This window comes from Mirounga angustirostris, unplaced genomic scaffold (genome assembly GCF_029215605.1).
Source record: "Mirounga angustirostris isolate CCGP_5_RB_7025 unplaced genomic scaffold, mMirAng1.0.hap1 SCAF_9, whole genome shotgun sequence".
NCBI classification, from domain to species: Eukaryota; Metazoa; Chordata; class Mammalia; order Carnivora; family Phocidae; genus Mirounga; species Mirounga angustirostris.
Window position 1 is genome coordinate 130,009,216 of NW_026991717.1, and position 23,647 is coordinate 130,032,862.

The window sequence follows — 23,647 nt, forward strand, 5'->3', positions numbered from 1 at the left end:
GCACACAGCCTGGAGACCAGGGTCCATTGATGCGCCTCACCTCATTTAGGCCTCCAGGGAAGAAGTGTTCTGCAGTGGATGAGAGTACAAGCCCGGGGCAACATGGTCTGCGTCCCCGCCAAAGTCTTGTCCTACCACTAGCTCTGCAGCTTTGGACAAGTGCCTTAACCTTCCTGTTGCCTCAGTTTCCCACAGCTCCTAGGACTGTTTTGAGTATTAAATAGGAAGACCGATGTAAATTGGTCCACTCTGTAAGCTCATCATCACCATCTTGTTCATCCCTCCACCATCGCATCCCATCTCTCTAGCATCTTCTTACCAATTATCTGTAAGGAACAGGACCTGTTGGGGGAGGGGGGGGATGGTGCATCAAGATGGGGAAATTCTTCCAGCCTTTTATGCTTTTTGTAGTTCTCCCCAACTCTGCATTCACCCCCTAAAACATCTTCCTGATTAATGAAGTGTATTCACTTCAAAGAGAATCTCATGGACAAAGCTATCCCGCAGCATTAGAAGGCTTTCCCCGAGCTATTTCCTGAACCTCCTGAACCAAGACTCCTGGCACATAAACTAGGCTCTTCTCCTGACTCCTAGAGTTTGCTCTCAAATGAGCTGCAACTGAATGCTGCTTCTGCCAACCCTGGCACTTCCCAGTCCTCCTCACTGGCAACGCTCTCCATGTTGGGATGGCGATGTGTTCGTATTTGCTCACGGGCTGCCAGAAGCCAGCTGTGACACTTAACTATTCTCCCATCTTTCCTCCTTCCTGTCTCCATCCCCAACCGTCAGGAACGAGGCTTGAGAAACGAATCACAGCCAGTCTAAAATGTCCATGAAAAGCATTCCGAGGTCCATATTTAACTAGTCCTGGATGTGGAGGACTCCGAAGGAGCATGAATGCATTCCTCAGCCCTTTTCCTGTCAGCATGCCTCTCTTTGCCTTCCTCTGCCTCTATCACCCTCAGGGTAGACCAGAACACCTACAGACCAACCCCTTTACAACCAGCCTACCCCTCCCAATGCACTGAGATTGGTACCTCGGCTCCAGCTGGGAAGGGCTGTATGTAGTGAGAAACTGGACATGTCTGTGCTCTCACTGCAAAAGGCACAGGCCTCCAGCACCATCCTGTTCTGTTAGATCAAGTCAATGTTCAGCTTTTATCCGCAAGAAGACACACGTCTGAAATTCTCGATTTGCCGGGATGAGGGGCCGAGGGCAGGAGCCACAGAGCGCCCAGTTCTTGCTGATCGACCACTTTCTCTTATGCTACAGAGCGACTCTAAACTTCTTTATTTTTAACCAGGAAGACAGGAACACACACAGAGTTGAGCCAGGCAGCACTGCTCACCGGGATCTAAATGCGATCACCTTGAGAACCTAAAAAAATGTCGATGGAACAAGACAAACTTCCCTCCGGGCTCCGCCACCCTCAGCACTTCCCCATCCCAGTTTCCTCAGCTTCCCTCCTGATGCTCAGCTTCCTTGATTTTCACAGCTTCTAAAATTAACCTCTGAGCTCCTACTGCTGCCTTTGGAGGGCAGCCCTGGCTAACGCTACCAGAGGCCATAAGCTGAGCAGCAAGTGATTCCGATAATCCTTCCCTTTCCCGAAGTCGGCCTTTCCACCTGCTTACTTGGAAGGATGCTGGGGAGGGGGCTGGAATGGGGGAGCCTACGTGCCAGTTGCCTTTCTTCTCCAGTGCCTGGCGTGTTGGATACATATCCCACTTCGAGGCAGGGTGCAGAATGCCACCTCCATCCTCCCCCCCCGCCCCGCTGTCCCATTTTGTTGTTTTGTTTATGATCAGAGTTCCTCTCTGGGAACATTCCAACTAGGGATTATATAAGCCTCTGAAGATGAGTAATGGTGATCTGACTTCATAACAATCTCCCCATTGGGGTTAAAGATGACTCCCAGCGCTTGTCAAAGGGGAACTGCAAAGCAGGTACTTAAGTAGACTCTAGAAGCTGGAATTAAGTCTCCATAGCCACTTTTATGGGAGGACGGGGTGGGGCGGGGAGGATAGGTGGATGGGACTAGGAGCATAATCCAAAATTCAAGAGATAAAGAGGCAGCAATGTCCTGTGCTGACTTTTCTGGAAGTAGCGTCCTAGAGCGCATGCAAGACAGAATGGCACATCTTGTAGAATGTGCCCCATGCTGCAAAGTGGCAAAGTCTGGAAAAGGGAACATCATCACTGGTGCTGCTGGGAGAGGGGACAAAACACTGAAGCCTGTGGTTTGGATTAGATGCACACAGCTGCCTCATCGAAAGCGAAGCATCAGGTCAGCAGGGGAGGCTGAGGGGACCCACAGGGAGTCCAGCTCAAGCAATACACGGGGCCGGGGGGTGGGGAGCTGAGCTCCCATGGGGCAGTGTGGGACCCCTCAAAGATAAAGGGGCTTGGCTGACTAGAATTCTCACCAGCTTCTTGAGGAGCTTCCTTTGTACGATCTACTCAGCTTGTGGATGGTGGCTGGTCTGCCAGCCCCGAGCTAGCTTTGCAGAGGCTGGGAGGATGAGAGGAAACCATCTAAGTGGCTGCCATCTGGTAACCTTAACTGGAGCGGCTACGGAGGTCGATGGCAAAGGAAGAGCCTTTCAAGCCACCCAGGCCAGCCTCTTACGGCTGGAAATGACCGCGGCAGACAGACTAGGCTGGTGGCCTCGGTTCAAACAGGGCATCGCATAGCCCAGGAGGGGAAAACAAGGGAGTATAAATAGCAGGATACAAGGAGGCTCTGTCAACAGAGCTCGGCCTCAGCCCAGCCCGGGGGCTGAACACACACACACACACACACACACACACCCTCCCCCCCCCCCCCCCCCCCCGGGACAAATGCACACCAACACCACCAGGCGGGCCGCCCGTCCCCCAGCACTGCGGCTGGGGCCTGCTGCCTCGGAACCTTTTGGGTGAGGAATCACCTCCTACTTTTTCCAGGCCCTGGGCGAAGCTGGCAAGGCAGGGGGATAGCGGCCACACAAGGCACTCACCGAATCTCAGGAAAAGAAACATGACACAAGTAAAATGAAAACAAGGGGAGGGAGGGGAAGAGTGAAGCCAAGAAATGCTAAGAGAAGACCAAGGCCCTGGGGCGTGGAGACACACACCTCTGACTGGTTTACCAGGAGGCTGACCAGCAGCTGGCCACCTGGCTTCCCGAGTGCACACAGCAGACACTCAATCCAAGTTCACTTCCTTCCTGCAGTCCTAGTCCCATTTTCAGGGACTTTACTCTGGCCTGTTGACCAGGCTCTAGCTGGACCACTTGGGGATTTTACTAGAGACTGGGGCCAGACGGGAAGGTGAATACAAAGATGTTGCTCCTACCCTCTCCCCTGTCTTAATATCAATTTCTTGGCTGCTCCTGCCAATGGGCCTCTCCTTCCATGACTTTTGGGGGCCTCCTGGTTCCTTCCTTCCTGGAAGGACCCTGGAGCCCCCTTCTTGGTGTGGCACCTTCACGAAGGCTGAGGCTGGATTTCTCACAGTGGTTAAGACCGAGGTGGGAAGAAAGACTTCTAAAAACGACCCTATAGCTTCAACACATAAACACTGAGCTTTCAAAACTCGAGTTCAGTATTTTCATGTTAAGTAAGACTATGGATACCTTGAAAAAATAATTATTTATAGTTTGAGTGTTATAGTGAGGGAGTGGGGAGAAGTTCATTTAGCCACGAGAACATTAAAAACCATTAATTTGTCAACTAATCAAGATCAATCCTGTTTCTCTTCTACCTGTGCTCAAGAATTCAGTAATAATGGGCTTTTATGGGAGCTGCTGGGAATCCCTTAATGACCAATCCCCTTGCCTCTTTCTCTCTTAACTCCATTATTCTGGCTCATCAAAAGCATCTCTCGAAGCCAATGATCACTGTGTACAGTGGCCGGGAGCTAAGGAAAATGCTGCTGAATCTTGCACAGCTCTGATGAAAAAAGTATGCTTTCCTCATGACAAGTTATGCAGCCTGATTTTGGAAGCCCTTTCAGACCATAACTTGGTTACAATCTGGTCTGTACTCTTCCTGTCATGTCATCTGAGAACAGAGTTTTTTGTTTTGTTTTGAATTTCTCTGTCACTTCAAACATCATTTAAAAACCACATCACAGGGCGCCTGGGTGGCTCAGTTGGTTGGGCGACTGCCTTCGGCTCAGGTCATGATCCCGGAGTCTCTGGATCGAGTCCTGCATCGGGCTCCCTGCTCAGCAGGGAGTCTGCTTCTCCCTCTGACCGTCCCCCCTCTCATGTGCTCTCTCTCTCAAATAAATTAAAAAAAAAAACAAAAACAAAAACCACATCACAGGGTAACTGCTAGTTACTGGACTGTACTAATTATACCAGCGCTTAGCAGTGGTGTTTGCTTTTCGGCGGGGTGGGCAGCCTAACACTTCAATTGCTGGTTATCTGAGTTTAGATCAGGAGAAAGAACAGGAACTTGGCACCTTTTGGAGCAGGTAATGGTAGCCCCTGCCAGAGGGATGAGTCTCTCCTGAGAATGTGTGGCCGCATCTCTTGGGTCTTTTAAAAGAAGGAAGAAGAAAGGATAGAGTCAAATTTCCTAAAGCTCTGGGGAAGGCTGTGACCCGCGGAGGGCTATGAAGGATGCTGTGGAATTCCATTATCAGTCCGCTATTCACAAAAGCACCCAAGAATGGATGTTCTCCAACATGGGGGATTTCCCTGACTCAGGAGGCCAGGCAGCCCTCAGGGAGCCAGAGGCCGCAACGAGCTGAAGACCCAGCCCTAAGAATGAGCCAGGCAGGCACCAGCCCCTGGAGGGTGTCGTGGTGGGGTCTGCCGTGTCACTTTATCATCTCCGACCAGCGTGTTCGTCAACGGGAGGCTGCGATGCAGCGAGGTCCTGAGCAGACCCTGGCAAGTGAGCTGGCCATCTGCCAACGGGGTTCTGGCTGGGGGTGAAGTGCGGGCAGAGGAACTAGATTCAAGTCAGTAGGAGGAGGGAACAGATGTCTCCATTTAAAGTCATCACTCGGGAAGAAGACCTTTCTAAAATCACGGTAATCTAGCTCCAGAGGTGGGAAAAAAACGTGAGGCGGTGGATAGAAGAGAAGTTCAAGGGAGGAAGAACGCGGTCTCAAGCTTGACATTGCTCAGTGGCCAACAGAAGGTGAAGACAGGAGCCCTGTTTAGCTAAGTGAAGCCTGCCCTTCTCTATGACAGCGTGGAAGGCTGGTGGGGAGGACACCTGGGGGCACCCATGGTCCATTTCAAGGCCACTCTGAGCTCCTGCACACCCACCTTGCCAGCTCTCTTCTCTAGCTATAAAATGTAGCCTGCTATTAATGAGGTCCCAGAAGGGAAAGAAATTTCTAGAAACTGTTAAGCTGGCCCCATATAGCCTCGTCTAGCAGAAACTACCAACTCACAGGAACTACTAGTGCAGGAGAAAGCAAGTTCTCTCCACTGGGACTCATTATGGGGTCTGCTTCCCTTCCTCCCATGTCTTAAGCCCTGAGATTACAGAAAACCTTTGTCATCTTGGAAACACACCTATGCATTCATTCACACATATGCATGGTTGCACGTTTGTATGCATATGCATGTAATCGTGCACTGACGTAGTTTTAAAGTAATTCTACCAGGGAAGTTCTACTTGAGCATTAGTTCTTCCTGTGGCCCGGTATATAAGTGAGAAGGTTAAGTTCACGAACTATGGTGCCGTAGGCTACAGACATATCTACTCACAACCTGCTTGTATCTCAGGGGGAGCATTCAAAAGCATCATGGCACCAGCAGCGTCAATGTCAGGATCTGGAAAAATCAACCAATAAACAACATTATTTACAACGGGGCCGGTGTGTGTGTGTCTCCCCCTGTAAGTCACAGTTTATGAAAGCAACAGAGGGAAAAAAAAAAAAATCCAGGAACCAGATGAGCTAATCCCAAAGGTGACTTTCTTCCCATTTGGATTTGGGAGGAAGAAAGGTATTCTAGAATGAGATTTAAGGGGCAGGTTGGTAAGTTTTCCAGACGAAGCATGGTCCCTCCTCATTTTGCTAATTTCATAACTGGCACTGTATGTTCCTGATAAGCTGCTGACCTGGGCAGCCCCGTGCTTGCTCCCCTGGGAGTAGGGGAGTGGGGTGACAACAGGAAGTTTAGCTCTAGGAATCTTTGATGAACTGGGGAAGCTCACAGCACCAACAAGAAACAGCCCTAAATATACCTGCATCTAGTAAGATACACACAAGACGTCGGGGTATTTCCATCTGTCAGCAGAATGTAAATTATGTTTTCCGAGACTGTGTGTGCGTGCACAGTGTTGGTAGAGGTGGTGAAGGCATTAAAAAACAACCAAAAAAAGCATTTAAAATATAAAGAAAAAATTAAAGTTACGATGTCGAGGGCACAATGTTGGCTTTCACATCTATTACTGCTTTTAATATGGGACCAAAAAAAAAAAAACACTCCTCACTCTGTTGCTCTAATTCTTAATAGGTTTCTGAATCCTTACTGATCCACGAGTTGACAGATGGCAGGTTATATAGAGACAGAGAAAAATATTATCCTTTTATAACTAAATTCATCTTCCTCTGAGAAACAGCAGCGCCGCTGCCATGGAAATGAGAGTTGCCATGGCAACAGTAAACAACCCCCAAGAACGGTCACTGAATAGGCTGAAAAGAACAGCTGCCCCAGCGCAGCGTCCCAGCTGCCCCGGGGCGAAATTCGCTTACAGTGTAGAGCTGCTTCGTGACAGAAGCTGCCGCCTGTGCCCCGTCCAAATAAATGAAGTGTGCAATTGAAGTCGACATCAAAATGCCCGCCCTTGCAGACTACTACCTCGGTGTCCACTAAACCCAGTGACTAATGATGGCGGGACAGGAGGGCTCACACTTGTCACTTTTTGTACAAATTACACACCAAAAAATTCAATTTACTACTAATGGCTCCATGGCACTTTACTTTGGGTATTATGCGAGGCAATGACTTTTTTACTGTTTAAAAAAGTACATTTTTCATACTTTATATGTGCAGTTTAATTCCAAGGGAGTAACGTGATGCAGTTTAAAGCCCCACAAGCGATTAATAATAAGGATGACGGGCGTTCTAGAAGACAATGTCTCAAAAACAGGTGATGGGGGTGAGGGGGAGGAACTTTACTGCACAGGCCTTTTTCGATTTTGCCTGCAGGAGGTCCGTTACTTACACTCAATGATGGAGTGAAGGTTTGTTTTAATAGTATATTGTGTGAGAAACAGGTAAATTAACTTATTTGGCAACTCCCGGGGTGAAATTCCTAAAACAGTCATCGCTCCCCCTGATATTAAAATATATATATACATGTTAGTTGAACTGAAAGACTTAAGGCCCCTCTCACGGCTCCCAGGGTTCCTGCTATTCCTGTGCCTTTGTCCCCCACACGGCCTATGGCCAAGAAGCAGGGCTCATAGCTTCTGGAAGATGCTGTGGAGGGACTGAGGCCTTCTCCCACTCCCTCTTTTTGGAAAGACCCCCTTCCCCTCTCAGGACTGAGAAAACACACCTGGCTCTCGGCAGAGCAAAGGTTCCTTACCGTCTTCAAGAACACAAGTATGGCGGGCAACCCAGGGTTGGCCTGGCTGCATGGCCCCCGCCTCCCCAGATGACTCTTACCCACACTTTCCCTCAACCACCAGGAGGTTCGATGGGGATAGAACAAGAGGAAATACAGGTAAAAAAAAAAAAATTAAAAAAAAAAAATCAGGAGTCTTTTCCTATTTATTTCCCCAGAAAATGAAACAAAGTGGTTCTTTATTCTTCACAAACACGGGACCATAGGAGGAAGGTGCAAAGGGCCACAGACAGACGTAAGGAAAGAAAGGAGAAAGAAGGAAGAGAAAGAGAACCTTCAAAGGAAAAGAGCACCATCAACACCCACATGCATTTCGCAGAACCTAAGGGGCAACACAGAAAGTGCTTCAGACCCACAAAACATCACCACGACCACTTCCCCCATCCCAGCTGAGCCAGATCAACACATCAACTAAGTGAAAACAGGACGTTTTAGGACAAGTCCCCCAATCCTTCCTTCCTTCCACCAGACCAGACCTGCCATGCCTAGGCCTCCACAGACAAACATTCCCACGCCACCCCGGCCCTCCTGCTGGTCTCCAGGCATTTAGCGAAGGTGCCACACCCAGACTTGTCGTGTTCTCGTTCATGATCAATTCCTACGGCCCTCTTCTTCATTGTGCATGGACCAGTTCCTGTGTGGGGTACGCCCAAACACGCAGCCCTGTGGGCAGAATGGAAGGGAAGGCAAGGCATGGAATGCCCTCCTCTTGACACCTTGGCAGTTGGAATTAGCAAACACGTGTAGTGTAATGGTCTGAGAAAATGTCCTTCTACGTTCATTGTGTGCATGCTGACACCACGGAGGGGCTGCCCAGTCCCCAGGGAGACACAGGGAGCGCCTTCCCGGGTGTACAGTTTGATGAATTTTATACCAGGGTTACCATCACCAGAATGAAGACAGCACAACCAAGATACAGATTTCCATCACCCCAAAGTTTCCTTGTACCCCTTGCAGTCCTACCTGCCCTTGCCCGGGGCAAATCCTGGTTTGCTTTCTTTCTCTCTCTGATGGGGCACCAGCAGCTCATTCCTTATTCCTTCCATTATTGAGCCATATTCTGCTGTCTAGACAGAACTAAGCTTTGTTTACCCGTGCGCCTATAGATGGACATTTTGGCTGTTTCAGCTTGGGATCTTATAGAAGCCCCTATGAGCTTCTGCATCTATCTTTGGTGAACATGTTTTCACTTCCCTTGAGTAACTGCTGGGAAGAGCATGTTTAACTTTACAGGGGCCCAACGAACTCTCTTCCAAGGAGGCTGGACCATGTATGAGAATTCCAGTTGTTCCACACTTGAAACTGTCAAGCTTTTAAAATTTTCCCCATTCTCACAGCTGTGTAGTGGTCATTCACTGTGGTTTTAATCTTTATTTCCCTAATGACAAATGATGTTGAGCATCTCTTTTTTTTTTTTAATTTTTTTTTTAAAGATTTTATTTATTTATTTGAGAGAGAGAGAATGAGAGACAGAGAGCATGAGAGGGAGGAGGGTCAGAGGGAGAAGCAGACTCCCTGCCGAGCAGGGAGCCCAATGCGGGACTCGATCCTGTGACTCCAGGATCATGACCTGAGCTGAAGGCAGTCGCTTAACCAACTGAGCCACCCAGGCGCCCCTATGTTGAGCATCTCTTAATGTGCTTAATGGCCATTGATGTATCTTCTTTGGTGAACATTCTGTTCAAATTTGTGACCACTGCTTAATTGGGTTCTTTAACCCAATCGTAAAGTTGTAAAGTTCCTTAAACATTCTGGATAGAAGTCCTTTATGAGATATATTTTTTTCTCAGCCCATGGCTTATCTATTCAGCTTCTTAATAGTGTCTTTTAATAAGCTGAGTTTTACATTTTTATGAAGTCCAATTTATGAATTTCTTTTACAACTCAATTGGGTTTTGTTTGCCCCAACTAAGAAATCTTAGCCTACCCCAAAGTTGCAAAGATTTCCCTCCTGAGCAGCTTCTTTTTGAGTCTCATGCGTTAGTGTAACATTATCTGGGTTCCATACTCAGATTTACAGGTAAATGAAAATGGAACTCATTAACCAGAACTTTCTTCATCCAGTAGGCTGGTGAAGCACAGACCTCCTGGAACTGTACAGATCAACACCAGAAAGACCTGCCTGGGCTACAGGTGGGTTGGGGGAACACCAGGCAGCCTGAGAGATTTGGTCAGCCACGTTTCTATGGAAAAAGCTCTCTAGGACCTGCTGCTAAACACCTGTCGTGTCCTTATATTCACCACACCCTGATGTCCTGTGTGTGCTTGAGCTGACAATCTGCTGTCTCTCCTCTCCAAAGAGATGCTACAATGCTTATTCATCTACCTATTATTTCTTAGTTTTCTTCCCTTTTTAAGAAAATATGAAGGTAGTGAGTTAAAAAAAATATGCATGAGGTAGATATAATTTGAGAAATAAATGTCTTCCCCACAGACCCATTCCCAGATTCACATTTTCTCCTACAGATGTCCAGAAGTTGACTATACAAATACAGACATTTAGGGGAGCTCACCAATGGGAGGTATTTATACTCATGCACACGTACCGACTCTTTAAAAAAGGGGTTTATGGGGAAAATACTTTTCTGCATTTTTTTTTTCTTCAAGTTTTCACTAGATAAGACATCTTGGCAACCTTTCAGATTCGTGCACGTTGTCTAAAAGTTTTTCTGTGATGACTTTTTCATGCATAAAAACAAGCCACACTGTTTGGACTGACATTCTCTTTTCTTTAGGCTGCAGACTACTGGGAGAGCAAAGACGAAACATCTGGAACCTGTGCCCAGCACGCTGCTGTTCCCTAGCAAACTTGAGCCCCTGAAGACACGGCCTCAGCACAGCAACCCCCCCTCTCCTTCCCCGCGTCCCCCTCCCTCAGAGGATGCAGCGTGGCTCATTCCCTCCCTTCTCTGCCTGCTCACAGCTCTTACTTCCTCAACCTCTCTGGGGCTCACCCCTACTTGCTATTTGTTGTGAGCACACCTGAAAGAGTCCTTTCTCCATGGTCAGGAGAGGCCAGTGTTGGCTTACATCTTTAGGCATGAGAGAGGCTTTCTGATGGAAGCTTTTGAATAGGACACTTTTGATCAAGGACACTGGTCGTGGAGTTTTTTGGCCGGAGGGGTTTTAGGAGACGAGGCAACTGTTTGGGGGCGAGGGGTTGCTTCTGCTCTGGAGGCACGGCTGATTCTGAAGGAAAAAGGTCCAGGACTAGATGCAGGGGAGGGTGAGCAGTGGGATGACTGCACGGGATTCTCTCCGGGCTTAAAAGAGAGGTTTTCTTCCCCCCCCAAATTGTTCGATCCAGCTTATCAGCACAAGAGGAAGATATTTTGGTCAGGAACTCTTTCTAGGAATGAAGATCCACCCGGCAGGGGTATCCTTCACATGTTGCCTCCCTGGGGAACTGGGGTGAGGGGTACAGGAGAATAAAGAAGCATTACCCTCTTTATTTTTGGAGAGGAGAGTCTTCCCAAAGTACCTAATTCAGCATCCTCATACAGAAACCCCAAGTCATTTACCACTGCTTAATTCAGTAGAACAAGTACGCCATCACGGATGCTTCGTGAAGTTAGGACCATCCTTAAAATGGAGCCAATCTCAAACCCGGATTAAAAAGATTTCCTCCTCTGCTCATGCTTCAGTAACAAATGTTACTTCTCCTCTGGACCAGTTCCCAGCATCCCATTTCAATTTTCGTCTTTAATGTGGTTGTCTTATCACATTGCCTCCTCTCGGCAGTACAAGACTAAAAAAAAGGCCACACATCTCAAAAATGCTTTCAAATCCTCTTCTCGTGAAGGTACATACACAATTACATTATGCTATAGTGAGAGGAGTAGGTAACAAAGTTTCTAGAATCAATGGTTCAGCTTTTTAGATGAAAAGATATATACTGCACTTCATTTTCCCAAAATGTAGAGATGGATTTCTTTGGGGCACAGGGATGGGGTCGAGGTGAGGTGGGAAGAGGCCTTCTGTCTGGGGGTGTGATGGGAAAAGAACTGGTCAAGGCACGAGGATTCTTGGGGTCAAGTCTTGGGTCTGCGGCTAATTAACGGGTGACTTTAATTTTGCTGGGATGGAATTCATTTCTTTTAAAATGGTGGGGGGTGGCTGCAGACTTGGGAGGGGACGGATGGGTTTTTTTTTTACCGCATTCCACATAGTTACTCTGCCTCTAAAGTCCCCCGACTTCCTCTTCCCTTTCCAGCTAGTGGCTGCCAGAACTATGGACTCCAAGGAGCACCTACCAAATGGTGTTATTTGTTCCAATGCCTTTGGAGAAAGCGAATGCTCTTAGTAAGGCTGGAGGAATACCCTACTGTTTCTGGAAAGCCATGACCTGTCATTCTGGGCATCTGCGGGGTCTGCTTTGAGCAATCCATCTGGCCTGATGTGGGCATCTGGTGGATTCCTAGTGCGGCTGCTGTCTGCATTCACTCTCCTTCCTCTGGGATGTGGGGTCATAGGGAAGTGACTGCCAAGACCACCTTATCCTGACAAACTAAGAACACAAAGGACAGGTGGAAGCCCCTGGTTCGTGGCCCTAGACTGCTGCAAAATGTGAGCACCATCCTTAGCATCACTGAGCTGACTGATCTAACAGAATGATAACAGATTCCAATATGGGAAGCCTGAGAATTACAACCAATGATTCTCTTAGAAATGGTTTAATTGTCCATAGGTCTAACGTGTTTATTTCTGTCTGCTACATCCCCATCATACCTGAAATGTTTTACAGAAAGATGAAAGATCTTTATATAATTAAATAAAATAGATTCAAGAAACATAAGAAACCACCAAACAATAGATGACACACAAATGGACAGAAATTATGGGACAGAAGGACCCGATGCTCCTTCAATCAAGTGCACACACCAAAGTATTCATATTCTCTTGCATTCTCAACCAGGAAGTGAGCCCTACTGCAGGACTCACCCTCTGCAGCCTGTATTCCCAGCACCTGAAACAGCACCTGGAACATAGGGGTGCCAGATAAATAGCTGTTGAACAAATGAATGCATGGCTTATCCAACAGCTGTCTGAGGCTGATGATGATGATGATTACAGGGCATAAGCCTCCTTTTTTTTTTTTTAAAGAAAGTTAACACTTTTGTAAAAATCATTCATTTTTAAGTAAGCTCTAGGCCCAATGTGGGACTTGAACTTATGACCCTGAGATCAAGAGTGGCATGCTCTACCAATTGAGCCAGCCAGGTGCCCCAGGCCATAAACCTCTTGATGTGCGGTAGAATCCCCTGGAAACTCCAGAAAACCGTAAGTCAGGCCCCACCCCAAATGACACAGGGAGTTTTGCAAAAATTCACCAGAGTCTGTTGTGTAGGAAAGGTGAAGAAACACTTTAGTTTAGTAGTAGCAAATCAAGGGCATATGGATGCCATCCAAAGAAGTCCACTGCGGATGACCGTGCTCCCCAGAAGTCTGTTATCACCTGTAACATCACTAGATCTCTCTGCTTTGAAATATCTTTATCCACTTTCTGCAACTCTGCATGAGTGACACATCCGAAAGTATTTGGTTAATCCATGAAAATGGAGAAAAAATACTTGGGATAACTTTTAGGGCCAAGGAGACAAGAAATAGATGAAAATAAACAAGCAAGCAAAAAAAAAAAAAAAATCCCAATAAGGTATACATTTCCGGGTGGGGAGGGGGGCAGGGCGCGGATTCTGGATCTGCCTGATTTCATTTATGCACATGCCATATACTCAGTAAGTGGTTCTCCATCAGGGACAATTTTGAACCTCTTCCTTCCCGGGGCATATGGCAGTGTCTGGAGACATTTTTGATTGTCATGACTGGGCAGGAGTGGCATCTCGTGGGTAGAGCCCAGGGATGCTGCTACTCAATGTCCTACAGTGTACAGGACAGCCCCCCACATGAAGAATTATCCAGTCCAAGATGTAAGCAGGGCTGAGGTTGACAAACCCTGTACTAAGCTTACATGTACATGTGCTGTGGTCAAGAAAAGCAGGTTTTTTTGAATCAAATGATCTCAAACAGTACACATCAAAAATAAATGGATACGAAATTTGTTTTGTTGTTGCTTTTTTCTTTTTTCCTTTTTGCAAAGGCCCCAGGCCTAGGTGAAGGGAAAGGATATCCATGTTTGTGACTCTGAAACCACCGAAGTAGGGCGTGGCACTCTTTGGCCACTGTTGCAATCAATCAAGGAATCTCCAACAGCAGCTTCTGATCTCAACGGTAGCAGCTCAGGGAAGCACTGGCTGATCTACTGAGATCATTTACCCCGAGTATTTCTCTCACTTCCCTGTTGGCCAAAGGTACTTTTTTTTTAAGATTTTATTTACTTATTCATAAGAGACAGAGAGAGAGAGGCAGAGGGAGAGGCAGGCTCCTTGCTGAGCAGGGAGCCTGATGTGGGACTTGATCCCAGGACCCTGGGATCATGACCTGAGCCGAAGGCAGATGCCCAACCATCTGAGCCACCCAGGCGCCCCCGGCCAAAGGTTCTTAAGACGCAGTATTCACCATGGGTAGAAAATGCTAACATTTGAGGGGTTCACACAGACAGATGGGGCGTGGGGGCGTGGGGAAGTGGCACCACAAAGCCCAGTGGACAACCTTCACAACGGATGGGATTTTAGGGAATAAAAACCTCAAGCAAAGATTGACTCCAAGTGGTGACTTTAAAAATCATCTTGATGATGGAAGTCTGAGCTAGAGAACACCAAGAGTGTCCCTTCTCCAAAAAACGGGAGTCCAAGAAAACCCCAAACTCCTGCTACTCTGAAGAAATGAGGCAAGTTGAAACTAACAAGCAAGTTGAACCTAAGAGTTGTTTTCGGAACAAAAGAGAATCTAAATTAAGCTGAGGGGGGAGGGGATGAATGATCAATAAGTGCATCTGAAGTATTATTAGGCTCCCATTCACACATCTTCTGATTCTTTCTCAGCTTAAAAGCAGTGACTGGTGAACTCTAGAGGAGGGATGTATCAGCTCTGAGGAGCAGCGTCACGTCACCATCAACTCTGCGAATTGGGAACGCATTTATCCAAGTCAGCTCTCTTTCTAACTTGTGTAAATTGCCCATTTATTGCCCCTAATTCCATTTCATGCGGAAGGGGATTTGAGGAAAAGGTTCTGGATGATTAAGTACAGAGCTCAGGGTGCACCCTGGGCTGGGAGTCAGATGACAAGGATTCTCTCTGAGTCCATCACTGAAAAGTAAAAGCAAGCTCACTGACACTCCGCCCGGCAGATGCTTCCTGCGTGTTTTCTCCGGACAACAAGAAACGCTTTAACTTGGATGTCTGCTGGGTGTCTTCATTCAAATGTCCCCTTTGCTTCTGCGCTCCTGAGAGGTCTGCGTTTCATCGTCTACCTTTCCAAATCTGTGCTTCCAAGCCCTTTCCTGGGGGCACAGGAGGGTCCACCCCATCCCTCTGGCAACCGCCACTCCAATACCTCTTTTATCCAACACTCTGAATTTCCCTACTGAATGCATGTTTACCTCTTTAATGTCTGTGACCAGTTGCTGGGAGTTTTTCTAGCAGCTACCTGGGAGCAAATGGAAAGGAACCATATGGATCCAGGACAACAGTACAAAGGGTCTAAGATTCTAGAACTTGAAGACCAGGGTAAAGGTGACAGGAGACCCAGAAGAGGGTATGACTTCTGTCCTAGGAGTCAGAACCATTTTTTAAGAGGCAAGGAAGGAGTTCTGGTTTGGTTCTGTTTGGCTGATTAATTTGTGCTGCAGCTGCTTATCTGTGATGGGGTAAAAAAAAAATATATATATATATATATATATTTTTTTTTTTTTTTAACTTCTTGCAGGTGAATGAGAAACTGTATATTCCTTGCAGGTGCCTTTCCCTTGGCACCTCATTCAGTTATAGGTCCACTTACTGCATTCTCTGATTTTTGCCTCCCTGGAGAGGCAGAGAGGCCGTAACCCACAGCCAGGGGCAGAGGAGACATCCGGGGACTTTGGAAAGGGGCTTCCGACACTGGGAGGGAGGAGTACAGGGAATTAATGCTGAAGCCCTCTAGACTCTGGTTTGATAACCTCCTGCTTGGTCCTGGCTTCTTGAACCAGGGACGGAGCCAAAGTCCACCACTGAGCTGGCACCTGGAATGGGGGCTCTTACGAGAGCCCTGAGACATGGCCACACTCATGTCTCAGTTAAGAAGGATGTCAGAGGAGAAGCCCGTGACAGAACCAGGCCCAGAGATCCCCAAGGCAGGAACCAAAAGCCGGCGGGGCAGTCAAGAGCACCAGAGGACAGACAGGGCACGACACTGGCAAGAGCCCTGGGGGGCACCAGGGCACCCATCTCTAGCCCTCTTTTCCCTCTCCACACTGTTAGCTCATCTTTCTCCACCACCAGTTCTCCCCACCGACGGGAAGATCCATTCCTGCCCAGTCCCCACCCTGAAAGCCACTTCCAGTCACAGGGCTGCAGGCAACCCCAGCAGGCTCTCTCCCACAGCTCCAGCTGTTCTCCGGGCAGCCTGGCCCCCACCCGGGGGCGCAGGCTTGCTGGTGCTGACAAGTGAATATTTCCACTTGCACGGCATCTTCCATGAGGTCTGTCTTCAACTGGGTAGACGTGCAAAGCCTCTTTTTCCAGAAGCAAAGATCCCATCTCGGAGTGACACTGGCAGGTGTGTTAGTGACAGTAACGATCACTCAGGACCCTGACATCAGAATTCCAAGGCACAAATCAGCTGCTTGCCTGCCTTGCAGTTGCGTTCTTCCCTAAGACACAAGACTCAAAGAACTGGAGGGGAGAACTCCTAACACAAGGCTCACTTTGTCTGGGAATGTATGTATTATGCTGACTGACAAGAATTTCACAAGGGGCCACGGAAGCACTGGTTTTCCCAGGTCTGACAGTAGACGGTCATCAGACAGACACGTTAGAACTGAAGCTTAGCCCGTGCCTTCTGCACAAACGTCTGCCATATTGAATCAGACACACGGCCCCAGAACGGCTCTCCCCACCCCCGTGCCCTGTGTCTGTGGCCAACAGGGGGAGACCAGTCTGCCAGGTTTGCACGTGTAGGGAGACGGAGGGCAGCAGAACCAGCACCTGGCCCACAGTGCGGTGTGAGAAAACGGACAATGAAGCCAACCCACAGGATGTCATACTCTGGGGAGGCCGAGTACGATAGGGAGGTGAAGGGCAGGGCAGGATGGCTGAAGGCTCACATCACTGTCTTCAGGTTTTTCTCTGGCTAGTCAGGAGGTCTCTGCCCGTCCAGAGAGCCCCAGGGCGGGAAGCTGATCAAGAGTGCACCAGGGAGGCAGGGGACTTCTGTATGCCTTTAGGTCTCAGAAAGCAAGTGGCTTTCTGGCCACCCTGCTCCCAATGAAAGTCAGAATTTGCTACTAAAACATAGTTATTTAAATCCTGCTTGGGGCATCTTATCAAGAGATCAGAAGGAAATACAGATACAACCAGGCTCCCTTCCCTACACGCATGCACGTGCACACACACACACACACACAATCCCACGGATACCTGCAGGCAAGTGGGGCCTTGAAAGCCAACTCTTTCTCCCTTAGAGACCTGAGCTTCAGATACAAAGAGGAACCAAAGGAGTCAGAAGCACATTTCCCATCACAGACTTGGAGGTCCTAATTCTTACTGCAGTCCATATATGCCTCACTGGAGGACCCCGGCCCTGCCTTTGGGCAGCTGGAGCATGGTCCTTGATAGGGAATGATGTTCAATGCTGCCAGTCCATCCCCTTGGCTATTCTTCCAAAGTGAACTGCGGCTGCTGATTCTTAGGATTACTGGTCACTGAGCTCTGTCTGGGCCTCAGTTTTAATGCTTAGTCTTTTATGCTTTCTGGTCTAATCCTCTCCACCCCGCCCCCGAAATACATTAGGAAAAAAAAAAGATTAAAGCAAATCTGGTGCTTAGTATTTTTTTTTTTAACCTTTGTGTAGTTCTCTGAAACATATTTATTCAGAAACAACCTACATTATGAAATATATCAGTTGAAAAATAAAAATAAAGCACCAACAAAGCACTTTTCCTTTATCCTACAGGGTAACTTCCTCTGTCTGTCTCAAACCTGGCTCCCGGGATGTCCTGAACCTTTTAGGGGTTACAGAGTCAGTAGGTACACTGAGGAGGCTGTAATATTATAATGGCTATTAATTCTGTTTCCACTGAATAGTGCATACTCAGTTGCCTACAAAGACACATGGGCATCATCCATCAATTGTTGAGAACAAAAAGTATCATTAAGCTGATAATCAGCAATTCCTTTCAGATCCAGTTCAAAATGGACATACAGATTCAAGATTAAGGCTGTAAGTAAAAGTAAAAGTATCACCAACATAAAAGGATTAAGTTTCCCACTCAATAAAATTTAAGCACACCATGGTGCTACTGGAAGAGAAATGCCGAGGAGCCCAGCCTGCCCCAATCCTGAAGGACATACCAACATTCTCTAAGGGTGGAAGAGCCCTAAACTCAAAGGTAAGGAGGTTGGGAATGATTAGCTTGGGTTTAAAATTCAGTCTAACCGTAAAGCAATAAGCTGATCTTCTGGTGGGCGAATGGGAAATCTGTTCTGAAGACAAACCCCACAAAAGTCTCCAGAACAGTTTCTAGGAACGGCTGCAACCCTGAAATAAGTACTGTGGTTGTAAGGAGTCTACTTTGAAGGGTTCCCCTTTCTGGGGGTGAGGGGGGTGGGGGGGTGTTTAATAAAAAAAATTTTGAGCTCTTTACTTTCCAGCCCCATAGCATAAGTGGTTAAAACACCTCATACATAAAAATTCTAAGTGAGTATAATGTGGAATAAAGTAGGCCCAAGTGCTGAGGGCAAGAGCTTGGTCAGGGAAGCATGCTTTTCAAAGAGGTGAGTTCAGGCCAAACCTGATGTCCTCTTGTGGATGCTATGTACTCATTCCAGGACTACAAATGCTAAGCCAAGTAAAGGTTTTCAGTGTGTGTCTGGGGCACACCTGTTTTTGAAAAAAAAAATCAAGAGAGATGACAATCACCAGACAGTATGATTAACAGACCTGGGTAGACTCTTAAGGTAAAAGTGACAAAAGGCGATGGTGTGGTCGGGGAAGGTCGGCTCCCACTGGGGCTGCAGCAAGGACAAACCCATCTGGAGACAGCTTTGCAGGCCAGCCCAACAAGCTGGTGGATCAGGTTACTTCGTGAGAGCAACTGAGTTCATTCCCTTACCATGAGAGGCATATTTCATTTTTCAATAGGATGAAAGTTCCAGCAAGGATGATGCAAGCAAAACCGCATAAAGACTATTGGAAGATAGAAGAGGAAAGGTCTATCGACTGCCAGCAAGCTGGCACCTGGGGCTCTCCCACCCTTGCAAGACTCTTCTAGGAAGGGGTTCAGCATATTCTCACTAAGCCTGAGGCCTGCCTGGGAGTCTTCAGGCTCCGGGTGTGCCAGAGAGCAGAGTGGCCACTGTCCTTTCAAAGTAAGGGCTTTGGGGAGGGTCGAGGAGGAGAGGGGAAATCAAACTGACGATCTGTTTTTAAGCATATCCAGTCTTTCCCAGTTCATATTCTGAAGAAACCCAAAAAGCCTATTTCTGCAAGCTCTTACCACTGAGAGACTCCTGGCGACGGGCATTCGGCCCATCCTTAGAGGCCAGGCGGGCACAGCTAAGCCAGTGCCACCAGCCCGCTGTCCTCCCAGATGATTACTGCTCCAGGGAATGTGCGTGTGCAGGGAGGCAAGCCAGGGTGCACAAGAGACACCCCAGAAATCTGGGCTTTGGCTTGAATTACGATGGAGAGAAAATGCTGGGAGGCCTTCATCCCTCCCCTTCCCCTGTATTTATTTCTCACTCTGCTCCTCCTAGGTAAGAAAAAGAACTGGTTTTTATTTTTATTTTTTATTTATTTTATTTATTTATTTTTAAGATTTTATTTATTTGACAGAGAGACACAGCGAGAGAGGGAACACAAGCAGAGGGAGTGGGAGAGGGAGAAGCAGGCTTCCCGCGGAGCAGGGAGCCCGATGCGGGGCTCGATCCCAGGACCCTGGGATCATGACCTGAGCCGAAGGCAGATGCTTAACGACTGAGCCACCCAGGCGCCCCAAGAACTGGTTTTTAAAAGGTTCGTGCTTTTTAAACAGAAATGCTCTTCACAGAGCCAATCTCACCTACGACTAAACCCACATATTCAACACAGTCTTCTTAGAAAGTTATTTTTCATGCAGTCTGCTGTATTCTGCGCGTAGATGATAGAATTGATGGCAAAATGGACAGAAGGAACTAAAGCCCCATGTATCCCCCTTCTGAGCAGTGCTCCTCGCCCCTCTGAGAGCACCTACCTGGTGCCTCCTGGCCGAGAAGGCTCCAAGTCACTTTTAGAACTAGGCATCTGGTACCGTACTCATCGGGTGGGGTTTTGTGGGGTGCTGGCAGCTACGCCCAAGTGCGTGGGGACAGGCAGTGTCTGGCTCTGCCAAATTCAACTCTGCCTCCTCTGCAAACCGCCCCAATGGTCTCTCCCTCCCCAGACACCCAGAGCTCCCACTGTGCCCGGTAACCCACCTTGGGTTATCTTCTAATCATTTCTTGTGCATACATAGCGTCTTGTCAAAGAGATGACCCCCCCTTGTCAGTAGGGGCACTCTTACCCCTCTCTGTCGTCCCTGTGGGAGGCTGGCGATCATTCACCTTCTGGAACAAGATCTCTCTTCTAACAAGCCTGCCTTATTTGCATTCTGGGAAAAAGGAGGAATTCTTCTTGTCACTGAATTCTCAGTTTAGGAAGGATGCTGGCACACGTTCTACAGAGTGAGCCACAACTTCAGGTATCCAAGTAGAATGAAAAGGAACCAGGAAGAACCTCTTCTCGCTTGTTGCGCTGCCACAGAGGGCTGGCAAAGTATAAAGACGGTGACTCTACCAGACTGTCAAGACCTGATCAAGAGCTTGCCTCAATCAAGGGTGTTCTGGTCCTCAAGAAATGGGCTTTCAAGGATGTCTCATTCATGCCTAGGTAACTGATTAGTTTCTAGGCTCTGCTACTTCTAGAACCTACCACACAGTCAACCACAAAGGCCTCCTTATGGTTAGCTCAGGCTTAATATTTCCATATACTGTGGTCTAGCCTGCAACACTAACTTCAAAAGCCAAAGAAACATTAGTCTTAGTCTCCAGGGGGGCTTAGGGTTATAGGCAAACAGGATGTACTTCTGAGTAGTCTGTAAACTCATCTAAGAAGCTATACATACTATCAGGGTGCTACAAATATTTGGGTAGAGCCTGAGATCCACAGCAAACAGAACTACATGGTTAAAATTACTAGTGGCAACGGACTGTAGTCCCTACCATTTCCCACTTAAAAGAAATTGGTCTGGAGCAGGAAATATACATAATAAGCCCAGAGCACCTTGTTGCACTAGAAAATGAGGACACTATCGAAGTCTATAGACTTCGTGTCTAAAGGACTTAGGAACCTACTTGCGGGGCCCTCCATTGGGTTTGAATTCCTATGAAGGTGGTAACTGCATTAAATTGAAATACATCAAAAATGCTTCCACCCAATAGTTTGTAAAGATATTTAAAAAACCTGTGGGAATTGCTAGGGAACTGACTCATTCTTTGAAAACTGATGAAAGCAAGAAACAAGCAATTGCTCTGCCTTTCTTACATGAAATATACCTAAACGAGCTAAGTGATTGAGGAGATATTTCTCTATATAGCCTGAGTGGCTCAGTTGGTTGAGCGTCTGACTCTTGGTTTTGGCTCAGATCATGTTCTCAGGGTCATGAGATCAAGCCTCAAGTCAGGCTCTGTGCTAAGCACAGAGTCGGCTTGAGATTCTCTCCCTTGGCACTCCCTTGGGGGCACATGCTCTCTCTCTCTCTCTCCCTCTCTAAAATAAATAGATAAATCTTTTTTTAAAAAGTATTCTAGATAATACATGAAAAAGGAATGATTAAGTCCCTAATGAATTAATTTATCTAAGCAGTGATAACCAATAGCTGTTAAAATCACAAAAAAAAGAGGGGCGCCTGGGTGGCTCAGTCGTTAAGCGTCTGCCTTCGGCTCAGGTCATGATCCCAGGGTCCTGGGATCGAGCCCCGCATAGGGCTCCCTGCTCGGCGGGAACCCTGCTTCTCCTTCTCCCACTCCCCCTGCTTGTGTTCCCTCTCTCGCTGTCTCTCTGTCAAATAAATAAAATCTTAAAAAAAAAAAAAATCACCAAAAAAGAAACAAGCAGATACAATGTATCATCTGACAGAGGTATAAACCCCACTTAGAAGTAATCTTGCCCCCCCAAAAAGTGTTCCATCTGGAGACACCTGGCAATGTCTGGAGGTATTTCGATTGTTGTGACTGGTGTCTGGGTCTGTACAGCACTAGCATCTAGTCTGTAAAGCCCAGAAACGCTGCTCAACGTCCTACCATGTATAGGACGGCCCCCCACAGCAAAGAATTATCTGGCCCTAAACATCAGTTGCCAAGGTTGAAAAACCCTGCTCTGGATTTAATACCCAATTTATAGGAAATCCAGGGGACAAAGGAACAAGTTAAATGACAACACAAGTTGAATCCACAGAATTTAGACTGTAGGAAACTCTACAGAATAACCCAAATTCTTATACAGCAGCAGCGGCGAGAAAAAATGACAGACCGGACAGTTAAGTATGGAAGGGAGTCAACAGACTGAAAGAGACATAAGGGATAGACCAAGGCTCAGGTCATGATCTCAGGGTTGTGGGATCAAGCCCCGTGTTGGGCTCTGCGCTCAGCATGGAGTCTGCTTAAGATTCTTTCTCCCTCTCCCTCTGTCCCTCCCACTTGTGCGCACGCATGCTCTCTTTCCCTCAAATAAATAAATAAATCTTAAAAAATAAAAAAACCCTACAAGCAACTGGGGAAAAGTAAACACTGATGAATTACTAAGGAATTATTTTCCCCCAGTTTTGAGATACAACTGACCTACACATTGTTGTGTAAGTTTAAAGTATACAACATGTTTTGATATATGCTGCAAAATAATAATGAAAAATAAACTTACCACAGTAAATTAACATCCATCACCTCACACAGTTATAATTTTTTTCCCTTGTGATGAGAACTTTTTTTTTTTAAAGATTTTATTTATTTATTTGAGAAAGAGAGAATGAGAGACAGAGAGCACGAGAGGGAAGAGGGCAGAGGGAGAAGCAGACCCCCTGCCGAGCAGGGAGCCCGATGTGGGACTCGATCCCGGGACTCCAGGATCATGACCTGAGCCGAAGGCAGTCGCTTAACCAACTGAGCCACCCAGGCGCCCCTGTGATGAGAACTTTTAAGATCTAAGCAATTTATTACAAACTTTAAAGTGTGTTATTGATACTGTGACTGTGCTTTTTTTTAAAAAAAAAGACTTTATTTGGGAGACAGAGTGCGTGCACACACAAGCGGGGATGGGGGGTGTTGTGGAGGAGCGAGGGAGAGGGAGAGGCAGACTCCCCATCAGCAGGGAGCCCAGCACCCTGGGATCACAACCTGAGCCAAAGGCAGATGGTTAACCAACTGAGCCACCCAGGTGCCCCGTGACCGTTTTTTTTCTTTTTAAATATATATTTCTTGTCTTTTTGAGCTATATACTGAAATATATACAGAAGAAATGATACAATATCTAGGGATATCCAGAATCCCCATTACTTGGGGGTGGAAGGTGGTGGGAGAAGTACAGATGCGACACATCTGGCCAGGATTTACTGATTGTCGGGTGAAAGGTGACAGAGGTTTATTGTTTTATTCTTTGCAATGTATACTGAAATGTTCCAAATAAAAAGTTTAAATAGTTAGAAAAAAACCCCAAAACAATGGCAAAATGTACCAGACCAACTGCAGCAGATGTGGAACATGCTCTTTTATGAACAAAAATATGGCCCATGACACGGAGCTCCAGGTGATGCTGGGCTCCCAGAAGGTCACCGGGGAATCCAGGCTAAGTCTAGACTCACTGAAGTTTCATTTCCCTCTTGAACACGAGTTAAATTTGACCTTCCGCAGGACTAAGAGTTAAACAGTGCTTAAACCTGATGCTTAAACAGCGTGA

The 23,647-nt window shown here is 47.2% G+C and overlaps 1 protein-coding gene across 6 annotated transcripts in view; it reads right to left on the minus strand.

Moving 5' to 3' along the window:
* Positions 1–23,647, minus strand: part of FOXN3 (forkhead box N3) — a 394,185-nt gene that overhangs the window by 25,782 nt on the left and 344,756 nt on the right. For 4 of the 6 annotated variants that reach the window (XM_045901385.3, XM_054513833.2, XM_054513835.2 and 1 more), the window contains one exon: positions 5,715–5,780. The exons of 1 other annotated variant lie outside the window; for it this stretch is intronic. In XM_045901385.3, coding sequence (XP_045757341.1) covers positions 5,715–5,780 — 66 coding nt within the window. The remainder of the gene's footprint in view (positions 1–5,714; positions 5,781–23,647) is intronic. One more of the 6 variants, XM_045901391.3, reaches the window with a different exon arrangement.